Here is a 12,002-nt window from a genome sequence, read left to right as displayed (position 1 = left end):
TTCCTTACTCCAGGGTCTTTCCACCTGGGGGCAGCAGTGAGGCAGTCTCATAAGCAAGGGATCTGAGTGCTTCTGTGTAGCTACAGTTTGTTGAAGCTATCCAAGAAGTGCTACTGTTCCCCATCTCCCTCCCCCCAAAACAGGTGACAAGGTAGTGGCCCCTGGGCCTTGAAGAGCTTCTTCTACTCCTGTACTATGATGCCAGATGTGTGAGATGTTTTAGAAGATTCAGATAAAATGTCATGAATTTCAGAGGAGAAATCAAGGGAGGCTTCCTAGAGGAAGTAGCATTTGAATGGGGCCTTGAGGAGCAGCTAAGACAAGGAGAGGTGGAGCTAGAGCGGGGAAGTGAATAACCTGGGCAGGGTCATGGAGATGAGAAATCCCAGAGCCAACAATAACTCATTTGTTCTCACTGAACCACTTTGTTCATGAGATGGCAAGGAAGGAAGGAAGATTGATGAGAGTGATCAGGCTCAGGCTGTGGAGGGCTGAGAGGGTCTCATTTTTATTCTCGATGGGCAGCGGGGATGCCTTGAAGGTTTTGCACAGGGGCATAGTGTGTTCAGAGTCCTGCACTAGAAAAACGAACGTTCTTGGGTGTGCAAGAAGAGGGTTGAGTTTGAAGGTGAAGCTAGAGGTGTGAGCCAACCACGACAAATACGACTTGTCCTCTAATGTCTTGATCAGGCAGCTGATGCCCAGCACATGAGCCCTGATATCAATTAGAAACCGTCCTGTAGGGCAGCCCTGGTGGCGCAGCGGTTTAGCACCGCCTGCAGCCCAGGGCATGATCCTGGAGACCCTGGATCGAGTCCCACGTCAGGCTCTCTGTATGATGCCTGCTTCTCCCTCTGCCTGTGTCTCTGCCTCTCTCTCTCTCTCTCTGTCTCCATGAATAAATAAATAAAATATTTAAAAACAAAAAGAAACCGTCCTGTTGTCATGGTTCCAACATGTTTTTACTTCTCTTACAGGAAAATAGTGGCCGAGTATGAGAAGACCATCGCTCAGATGATAGGTGGGTATTGAAACTGGTGGGCCCAGGCCTCCCTGAGGCTTCTAAACCATGGGGAGGGCTTTGAAGGTGGACTCCAGAGTGTGTTCGTCTTTAGCCCCTCTTAGAGCACGAAGTCCTTCAGGGAGAGACCAAAGCATCCCAGAATGTGAGCCTGGGTGTGTCCTGGGAACACCTGCTAGCATGTCCCTTAGCGTTATTTGTGCCTGTGGGAAGCCATGGCGGTCACCCCCATGGCCACCATTGATTCAGCCAGGACTGCCCACCTCATGGGGAAAGAGATGGGTTGGTTCCTAGGACGTTTGTGAGAGTTTTTGCTCATGGGAGAGACTAAGAATCAAATCCCTAAACTCTATTTAGACTCAAGTGACAAAATATCCTGATGCAGGGTTCTAGGGCAAGGGTAGTGGACCACGTGGTAGCCCTGCTGCCTGCCCCTCCTCTCCCCTCCCTCCTGCGATTTCCGTGACCTCAGTGAGATGGGCCCTGACTCAGAATCCATCCTAGCACAGAGTCCCTGGCAGCCAGCACTGACGCTGCTTTGGCCTGCAATAAAAGATGGCCTCAAGTCATGAGTTACACACACCTGACTCTTTAAAAAAATAATAATGAGGAGAAAAGATCTTGCAGAAGTTCTAAGCCCGTTTTTACGCCAATGATCACCCTTCAAAAATGATGTTATGACTTGGCAACGGGTGGGAAGAAGGAGATTTTTGTTTATCTGCTTATTTAATTGGCTACTTAGGTCCGTGATATCAGTTTGAAAAAATCTTTTACTCCTAAGGACATATGGAGTAAAAATCCGAGCTCACCGCAAACCGGTTTCTGTCTCGAAGCTGGACGCTGGGTTAACGGATGACTCGTCTCTTTCCAGCATTTGGATACGAGTCACACCACACCTCTCGCTTCTCCCAAGCTAAATTTGAGAGCAGGCTTGGGAATGGTGAAGAGGCCGACAACCGAGTGCTTTCTATTCAAAGCAGCTTTCATTTTGATGTATTGTAATAGAGGCCATTTCTCCCAGATCTCAGGGAAAGCCCTTTTGGGTGTTTCTAAGGATCAGCTCATGGTATATGCTTTCTATCAAATGAAACTTCTTTATTAAATTGGTATCAGAATTTATGAATACATATGGAGGAGATAAAAACAAAACTCTTGGAACTGCCTGTAAAAGGAGTCAGGAAATAGGATTTATGTCTTCCAATATATAGTGTTTGGCATGCTGAGTACATCCTTTTGGCCTCCCGGAGTCTCGGGTTGTGAAAATGTCACTCAGACCTATGGTGGCTCATCTGGAAACATCCTTCTGCATGTCAGAGGTCTACACTGTTATTTTTGCATTTGATGATGACATTTGGGCCAATATTGAGATGAGGGTAAAAGGGCATGAGCCTTTGCCCCGAGAGAAGGCTGCCCAGAGCCAGCTGTTACTGCTCAGCTGGCAGTTTTGATAGAAGCGGACATTCCTTCTTGAAAACCCAAGAGTAAGGATCTGTCTACCTGGCATAGGTGGTCTGTCCCTCTTGGACAGAAAGCTTACTCAACTCTGATTTCCTCATAGCATATTTCCAGATGAGAGTAGTTAGAAGAACATTTCAATTCCAGGCAAACAGAGTGTCTGGAACCCTGGCTGCGGGGCTTATGGCTACGCACACCTACCCCAAGTACGACAGCCCCCTCCCCCGGGGAGACCTGGGAAGTTTGGCCAGAGGGTCCCTCTCTTTCAGAGCTGTGATCTCACCTGTCCGAGATCCTGTTTGGGGGTGTTTGAGCACTCCCGGCAGCTCCGTGAGACCCCTCCAGGGTCCCTAGCTGGAAGTGGCGCTGTCACTCCGGGGGTGTAGCAGCTCACGTCCATCCCTGGTTCTCCATCCTATTGCACCTTCAGTGTCCTCTTGATCAGCCACTTCTCAGACCTTGTTCATCAGGCGGCACGTCTGTGGCTGTCATCCCGTCAGTCATTACTGCAGGGCGTTGATGAGGGCTGCTGCAAATTTCCACGTCCTCGTGTCCTTATAGAAGATGGTTTGGGGCAGAGGCACCTATTGCTGGGGGCGACACCTGCCTTCTGGGCAGGCCTTGAGTCCCCGTTTGTGGAAGCATACCCTCATGGCTTCTCTGGGTCCCCTATCCCTTCTGGTTTTCACTCATCTAACCGGCATCCCTGTCAGGAGGAAAGACTCAGGCCCCAGAAGCTCGGCGGTTTGGGGCAGAATGGACACTAATAGCATTTTGAAGTTAAAACCAGGTTCCACCCCCTGGTACACGAGCTCCTCCTGGCTCCAGCCCGGCTCTCTGACTTCCACGTAACCCTCACAAACGTTCCACGCCAGCGTGACATGTGTCCTGCCATCATCGTCCGTTCTCGTGCCATGTTACTAAAATCGAGTTCAGATATTGAATATTTAGGATTCAGGACCAAAAGAGACCTCTGTGCTTTTTTTCATTGCAGGTTGTTGGCAATTGATTTTTTTTTTTCTGCTTTCCTAACAACTGCTCTGATTATCTGTTTTGCTTCCATTTTCTGTTGCTTCTTGCCCTTTGCTTGCAAAACAAACAGGCAAGCCTGGTAAGTAAATGCTTTTCACCTAATTTAACACCTGCCCATCGCAACCCGCGTTGGTTTGTTTGTTTCTATTTTTGTTAACTTTTGCTGTTGTGTGTATTTGCTGCATTTCTCCCCTACCCCCACCCCACACGATTTAATAATGTTTTGCCCGAAAAAGCCAGAAACGTCTCCAGGGGCATTGTTTTGTGGTCGAGTCTAGAGCATTTGGAGTCGGGGGCCGACTTCCTGGTTGGAAGGACCTGACCGCGTTTGCAATTTACAAAAAAGATCTGCGCTGCGTTCTCACCTCCTCGGCCTCCTGGGAACCGGGAAATTCTATTTTTACAAGCGTTTATGGGGAGGACAGGAAACTTGAGGCAGGCTAAGTCTCAGATCCAGGAAATCAGATGGACTCCGTTTGATAAATAGCTCTTTCCAAGCCAAGTGAAATGTAGACATGGCCTCAGATCAGCCCAGAATGTGCATTGTGCGGTGTGCGGAGGACTAAGGAAACAGCTAAAACTCAAAAAAATAAAAATAAGCGCTCAGTTACTGGTGGAACTTTGAAGCGTCTTTGGTCTCGGGAGGCTAGGTGTGGCAAGCAGACTGCCGGCAGTCCTGGCCTCGCTGGACGTGAAACGGCTCCCCGTCTGTAAGTCACCGTGACTGGCGACATCCCGCCAGCGTCCGGGAGCCAGTGATGCTGTCAGTCATGGGTCACGGGTCCTGGGTTCTCACTGTGTGTCAGAGGCTTTATTTTCATTTAATCTTTGCCCAAATGCCGTGAGATCAATACCGTGAGCCCCTCTTTCTGCTCAGGAGGCTAAGACTTGGGGGTGTTAAAAAAAACCCTGCCCAGGGTTAGCAGAGCTGGGAGGTGTCGGAGCCAGGATGGAGTCAGAGTCTGGCGCCCGGGTCCTTCACCTCCGCCCAGGTAGCAGAGGCTCTGGGAATAGGCCTAACTTCAGGATACAGGAAGATGCCTATCTATTAGGAACCTAAGGGAAAGAATCCAAAGCAGCATCCCCCTGCCTTCTTTTTTTTTTTTTTAATATTTTATTTATTCATGAGAGATACAGAAAGCCAGAGAGGAAGAGACACAGGCAGAGGGAGAAGCAGGTTCCATGCAGGGAGCCCGATGTGGGACTCGATCCTGGGTCTCCAGGATCACGCCCTGAGCCAAAGGCAGATGCTCAACCACTGTGCCACCCAGGCATGCCTCCCACCCCCGTTTTTTTTTTTTTTTAAGTTTTAATTTAAATTCTGGTCAGTTAACATACAGTGTAATATTAGTTTCAGGTGTACAGTATAGCGATACAACACATGCATGTAACACCTGGTGCTCATCACAAGTGCCCTCCTTAATCCCCAGCCTCCCTCTGTTTTTATTTTTTTTAAGATTTTATTTATTTATTTGAAAAAGAGAGTAAGTAAAAGCAGGGGGAGGGGGAGAGGAAGAAGCAGACCCCCCCACTGAGCAGGGAGCCCAACACGGAGCTCGAACCCAGGACCCCGGGATCATGACCTGAGCCAAAGGCAGATGCTTAACCGACTGAGCCACTCAGGTGCCCCAGACCCTGCTTTTAAGGGAGCTCCCAGGTCTATTATTAAGAAGCCGGTGGAGAGACAAGGTTATGAGCACGGTTTGGGGTGCTCTGCTGCCAGGCTCCACTCATTCATCCACAGCACAGATGCTTTGAGGCGTCCTGTGACTCAGGACCCTGCCCTCCTGCAGCATGTCTTGTAGGCAGACAGCCAGCTGGCAGACACACATGCACATGCACATCTGGCTGTTTCTGGGAAGAGAATGGACTGGAAAGTAGGGAGGAGGCATTCCCCCACCAGTGCTTGGAAGGCACCTCTGGGGAGGTGGCCTGGTGTCAGGGACCTGAGTGAGCGAGTGGGGAACCATGGAAACTCTGGGCCATGAGCCCTGTGGCAGGACTGCCTGGGGTGTGCCGACCACTGTACCTGAAGCAGGTGGGGATGGGGTTGGGGTTTCATTCCCAGTGCACACGGGCTCTGAGCTTCAGTGAAGTGACCCAGTTGGGACTTAAGGAAGTTTAGTTTGGTGCCTGGGTGCTGGCTTAGGAGCATGAAATGAATGCTTGATGTGTGGAAGAGCTGGGTGCGTGCTGGTTGCTGTTATGTCTGTCATCGTTTCCAGAGAAATCTGCCCTATATGGCAACCAGGCCTTGGAGGCAGTGGTGGGCAGCGGGACCCCTGCCCGGATGACCTGGGGCTGATGGAAGGCCAGGTGTACAGAGCTACTTACCCCCAAGAGCTCTGAGTGGGGGCTTCTCCCCCCCCCCCCACTCTGTGCTGTCACCAGGGGTCCAAATGGTTGGGAACAAAAGGTTCCTTGCCCACCTAGACCATTGACGAACAGGTCAGCACACAAAAGACAGTGCCGTGTGGGTGAGAAGCTTTTATGTGGAGTGGTTGGAGAAAGCCCTTCCCATAAATAGCAGGTGGTTTGCAAGATGTTCGGGGAAGAGTGTTAGCTCGTGGCCCAGAGAAGTGGGGTCAAGGACAGAGCAGTTCCTTTTAGTAGGATCAGCCACTCCGAACCGGGCCAGGATTCATTCTCTTGTACATAACTGAGAAACCCACTTGACAGAAAGAGCTCTGTTTTTCTTGGAGTTAAGACATTTGCTGTATCAAAGGAAATGTCCAATTCTGTGTGAAGCAGAGTTTCAGGGCTGACCGTGATGTGGCCTTTGGTTCATGGGATGTTTCAAGGGATGAAGACACCGTTTTTTCATTTCCAATCACCATCTCTTTATGTTGATAACACATAGAAAGGCCCAGTCCTCAGAACCCAGACTACTGTACCTTTTAATCCTGCTCAACGCAAAATTCAGTAGTGATTTTTTTCCCCTGCCTTATGGATCTATTTGCCATCATCGACCAACTAGAATCATTGTGGGGTTGATTTTTAAGGGTCTGCATTGATCGGGCTAAAGAACAGTGGCTAGTTTCCGTCCCATATTACACTGTAAAGGTGCAGGCCTGGGATGCTGAGGCCGAGGGTATTGTTCCTTTAGAAACAGAGTCTAGGTGGGTTCAGGGAGTGGGTCTGTCCCGAGTTTGGGATGCCCTACTGCTTAGACTGAGCTGCATCTGAGGCCCTGGCTGCCCCTGAGACCACGTTAGGATCCCCCAGCCTCATCATCTGGTTCCTTGTGTCTCTTGCCAGAGGACGAGCAGAGGGAGAAGTCTGTCTCCCACCAGACCGTCCAGCAGCTGGTCCTGGAGAAGGAGCAAGCCCTGGCTGACCTAAACTCCGTGGAGAAATCCCTGGCTGATCTCTTCAGGAGATACGAGAAGATGAAGGAGGTCCTTGAGGGCTTCCGCAAGGTGCGATTGTGTGGGAGCAGAGCAGAAGGCTGGACCTGTGGGATGGGAGAGTGTGGGACAGGTTGGGAGAGATTGGAGTAGGGACAGGTAGGGAGTTGGACCGGGCTGGCCAGGGTTCCACCTGCATTGGGGAGTTCTTACGGTTCCCAGCATCTGGGGCATTTCTTCTGTGGGCACAACCTCTGTCCTCTGTCGTGTCAGAATGAAGAGGTGCTGAAGAAGTGTGCACAAGAGTATCTGTCCCGAGTGAAGAAAGAGGAGCAGAGGTACCAAGCCCTGAAGGTGCATGCGGAGGAGAAGCTGGACAGGTAATGCGGCCACGGGTCTGCTCCCAGAGGCCTCTTGGCGCCCCTGCCAAGGCAGGCCAGGTGTTCAGGTGGCTCCACTCGCACTGGCTTGGGAAGGGCAGATGATCCATTTGTGTTTTCTCACTGTGGCCCGTGACAACACTGGACTCTCAGCATTTTGATAAGTGAAGGACGCATGTTGTAATTTCCAGGGCCCCCACTCAGAGCACCTCAGCATCTCGGGAATGGGGCTTGGGGACAGGGGGTGCTGGTGGGCTCCTGAACTAGGCCCTCGGTGGTAGGAGCTGGAGCCAGGCGGGGGCTCCGGGGAAGGATGATAATTTCTGAGCGTCCCCCGACCGGTTCCCGCAGGGCCAACGCCGAGATCGCGCAGGTCCGAGGCAAGGCCCAGCAGGAACAGGCTGCCTACCAGGCCAGTCTGCGGAAGGAGCAGCTTCGCGTGGATGCTCTGGAGAGGACGCTGGAGCAGAAGGTAACAGCCGAGGGAGGGGGGGCCGGGCGTCCCTGCGCCCTCCGCAGCTCCTGGGACAGCTCCGTGTCTCGTGAGCATATGCTTGCCCTCCCCCTGGATGATCCAGTGTAACTCCAGCCCCATCACGCTCCTCTTTCCAGCCTTTCCTGGAATTGCTCTCTGCTCAGATGTTTACTGCTGGTTTTCATTCCTTCTCAGCATTCGTTTGTCACACATTTGCTAAATATTTATAGTGTGCCAGGCATAATGCTTTACCCAGCATCCACTGCTTACCCACTGTGAGGGAATGGGGTAATCACCAGGCCATGTTGGAGTTAAAAGGCCCCCAGAAGTCCTCCTGCGTCCATGGATGAGGAAATCCTCCTGAGGTCCCTTAGCCTGTCCTGAGTCTAGCACCCAGTCCACCGCACGCACCTTCTCCCTGGGTGTCCAAATGGGAAACCCCTGCTGCCCAGGAGTGCGTAGGACTCTGACTCTGGGTAAGTGCAGGCCAGGCAGCCCCCCTCCTAGGTGTGTTTTTAGAAAGTTTCCAGACAAGCAACCCCATGCTGGTTGATTTACTAACCCTTAGGATGGGTATCAGAGGGCCCAGTGGCCTGGGGTAGCATCACTTATCATGGATTTGGGCCCTAAAGGACAGTCACAGTGGGTGAGTCCTTTGTGGGCAGATGGCACCTGAAGTCCAGCATGTCTCCCCAGTGGCCTCTGCTAACCCCAGAAGCACACAGTGGCCTCCGATTGGCCCTCTTCCCATACCCATACCCAGCCAGGTTCCGGTGGGGCTGGCTGTGGTCCCAAGGTGGGTCTGGGCCAAGCAGTGGGCACATACAACCTGTCACTTCACCTAAGTGATGTCACAGAAAGAGTCCTGGGACTCGGGAGCCTCAGGTCCTCCCCGCCCCTCGCCATACAATATGACCCCAGACAAGCCTCACACCTCCCTTCAGGTCGTAGGTTTGTCATGTTGGAGGTTGAAACCCAAAGGTCCAGAAGAGTCCCTCGAGTCCTGAAAATTCTACGGTTCTAGTAGTCAGGTGGACTTCCCCCGGGTCCACATGTCATTGCAACCTGGCCTCCGCTTGGCGCTGGGTCTACGGTCTGTTCCTGGTCATCCAGAATCCAGCAAGTAGAAAACTCACATTTCCAGACTGTTTTTGTTCTTTACCTTTTCCCTTCGGAATGAAGCAGACAAATGGCCACCAGTCAGAATAGTATTTTTTAAAAAAAAGAAAGAAAGAGCCAAGACTGTGCCAAATATGCCAAATCTATTCAACTGCCCCGATCTTCTGGGCTCTGATCCTTGTTCCTAGCCGTGAGCACAGAGTCAGAGCCGTCAAACACGAGCATTGGCTCATTCCATCCGTGTTTATCGAGTGACACAGCATGGTTCGTCTGGAGCGGGTGTTTATTCTTAGAATGTTCTTAAGTTACAGACCACATTCTCCCATCATTTTGGGCGATGAGGCAGTTGTGCATCAAATGTTTCCTTTTTTTTTTTTTTTTTGCATCAAATGTTTCTAGGTGAGAAATGTAGCAGTAGATCTGTTCCCTCCTATTTCTGTCGGGATTTGACGGTGTTTGAACTGCATCACGGCGTTAGCTAAAATAATAGAGGTGAAACCGGAGTCAGGGTAGATGTTCTCTAGGCAACCTGGCCTGTTTAGACTCTCCCCGGTTGCCAGATGAAGGTGATGCTAAGTATCCTGGCAAAATGAAAGATAAGGAGGCAAGGCAGCTTGCATGGTTTTGGAGAACAGAAAAGCTACAAACAGAGCTACACACGTAATTCTTTCTTAAACTAAAACTGGGGAGGAATGGGGTTAATCACACACGTTCTCCCCAAAAGGACTCTGGGTGATACAGAGGTCGGTGTCTGTTTTATTTATTTTTAAGACTTTATTATTTATTCATGAGAGACACAGAGAGAGGCAAAGATACAGGCAGAGGGAGAAGCAGGCTCCATACAGGGAGCCCGACGTGAGACTCGATCTGAGGACTCCAGGATCATGCCCTGGGCCGAAGGGAGATGCCCAACCACTGAGCCACCCAGGCGTCCCCGGTCTCTGTTTTAAAGAGATTCAGAAGCCTGATGCCCCTGCTCCAGGCAGTTCTTAAGTGGAGGTGCTGGGCATTTTGTCCAGTTGGGCTGTTGGAAACCCAGTGAGCTGAGCTGCACGATGGCCGTGTGCAGGCGGTCGGCTGCTGGCGCCAAGATGGGGTTTGGAGAACCTCCAGGAATCGATAGCTAGCGGGTCTGCAGTGCCTCTCAGCCATCAGTCGCTGGATACGATGTTTAATAAATCAGACAGCAAAGCCATCTAGGAGCCAGGCCAGCCTGAATTCACGCCCCTGGGCCTGCTGCATCGGACCGGCTGTGTAGCCTTAAATTAAGCACAAACACTTAACCTCTCTGAGCCCCGGTTTCTTACTGAGAAGTAGAACTCTCAGTGGCTCCCATGTGGGGACAGTTGTGAGATCCGAGTGGGGCAGGTGCCTGGGGCGTGGTGGGCATGGTGGATGCCACACATGAAACATGAAAAGTCACCAGCAGCGGCTATTCAAGAATCCTTAACAGGATTCGAGGTTAGGGTCACAGTCCCATGTAACAGCATCTTCCAACAGGCGTTTCAGTGCCTCTCCGAGCTGGAAACTCTAGAAGGGGGTAAACCGAGGTGCTGCTCCAGGTGGGGTTCACTCCCAGCGGGGGCTGGTGGCTGGACCGCAGCAAGGGCTGCGTTCCTCTTCCACTGAGGGCTCCCCGACTGTTCCCAATAGTGACACAGTCATAGGGGGTGCCTGGAGCCCAGCCTGGAAACACAGGACGTGTGGCTCTGGGCTGGACTGTGTCTCAGGAGGTTTCCATAGTTTCCAAGGGCCTCTGTACAGTCTCAGGGCAGAGGCGTGTGGTTAAGACTCACCTTCCGTGGGGACCTCAAAGGAGTGGCTGCAGTATGTTCCTGAGCTACCAGAAAGCTCTCGCCCCCTTGGAGAGGGCCATTTGAGATCCGCTGTTGAAGCAGGTCAGCATCAGAGCAAAGCCACACCTGCCTTTGAATGGATTCATCCCTTCGGATCCCTGTACTTAGAGCATGGACGGTGTTGCGTGATCGTTGGTGCCAGGCGAGCATGTGGTTGGCTTCCCTTGCTTCAGGGCCCGGGCAGGGTGTGGCGTGAGGGACACCTGAAGTCGTCTTGCACCTGCCCCTGCCTCTCTCCTCCATGCCTTGTATCCACAGCACCCCCTTCATTTAGCATCCTCTAAATAATGCTAGCGACCCTATTCAAGTAGGATTGCTTCACCCCTCCTGGTGGCATTTCTCAAAAAAAGCCACCAAAGAGCTCACCCTGGACCATCCTTTTGTGTCCATATCCTTCAGAGGCAAATAAAAGAAAGAGAACAATACTAATTAAGCCTCTAGTGCGTGCTGGTCACTGTGCTAGGGAGCTTTATGTTCTGGCCCCATTCCATCCTCAGAGAGTGAGCGAGAGATGTTCACGTTGTAGACATAAGGACACCAAGGCTCAGAAAGGTGGTGTAACTTGCTCAAGGTCACAGCTAGAGCTGGGATGTGTGCTTCGATTATTTGTCTCCCGAGTCGTTTTGCTCACTGCTTTAGATAATTGCAGGGGGCCCCCACACCCTGAAAAGCCCAAAGACCCTTCTGATTGGCTTCATTTCCAACAGCAGGGAGATTTCAGCAACCTTTTCTTTCTTTTTTTTTTTTTTTTTTTTTGTTTTCTTCACTTTCAGAATAAAGAGATAGAAGAACTCACCAAGATTTGTGATGAACTGATTGCCAAAATGGGGAAAAGCTAACTTTGAACCAAATGTTTGGACTTGACCATTGCGTGCAATATGACCGTCGGCACACTGCTGTCCTTCTAGTTACGTGGACAGATTCTGTTCTCACTTTTTCGTATGCACTACTGTATTTTCTTTCTAAATAACGTTGATTTGATTGTATGCAGTACTAAGGAGACTGTCAGAATTTCTTGCTATTGGTTTGCATTTTCTTAGTATAAATTCATAGCAAGTTGACCTCAGAGTTCCTGTATCAGGGAGATTGTCTGATTCTCTACATAAAAGACAAATCGCTGACCTTGGCCTTGCCCTTTGTACATGAGTTCCCAGGGTGAGCGGCTTTTGGATTTAATATGAACATGTACAGCTTGCACAGGGACTCTTGCCTTAAGGAATGTAAACTTGATCTGCATTTGCTGATTTGTTTTAAAAAAAAATGCATGTTTCAAATAAAATCCTCTATTGTAAATAAATTTTTTTTCTTTGGATCTTG

The 12,002-nt window shown here is 50.7% G+C and overlaps 1 protein-coding gene across 1 annotated transcript in view; it reads left to right on the top strand.

Annotated features, from left to right (window-relative positions):
• TACC2 (transforming acidic coiled-coil containing protein 2) overlaps positions 1–12,002 on the top strand; it is a 219,079-nt gene extending 207,077 nt beyond the window's left edge. The window contains exons 19-23 of the mRNA XM_041730819.1: positions 978–1,021; positions 6,767–6,927; positions 7,129–7,235; positions 7,587–7,707; positions 11,459–12,002. Of these exons, the coding sequence (XP_041586753.1) occupies positions 978–1,021; positions 6,767–6,927; positions 7,129–7,235; positions 7,587–7,707; positions 11,459–11,524 (499 nt within the window). The 3' untranslated portion in view covers positions 11,525–12,002. The remainder of the gene's footprint in view (positions 1–977; positions 1,022–6,766; positions 6,928–7,128; positions 7,236–7,586; positions 7,708–11,458) is intronic.

This window comes from Vulpes lagopus, chromosome 2, assembly GCF_018345385.1.
Source record: "Vulpes lagopus strain Blue_001 chromosome 2, ASM1834538v1, whole genome shotgun sequence".
Classification (NCBI taxonomy): domain Eukaryota; kingdom Metazoa; phylum Chordata; class Mammalia; order Carnivora; family Canidae; genus Vulpes; species Vulpes lagopus.
The sequence above is the reverse complement of the archived record's forward strand: the minus strand, read 5'-3'. Positions and strand labels throughout refer to the sequence as shown.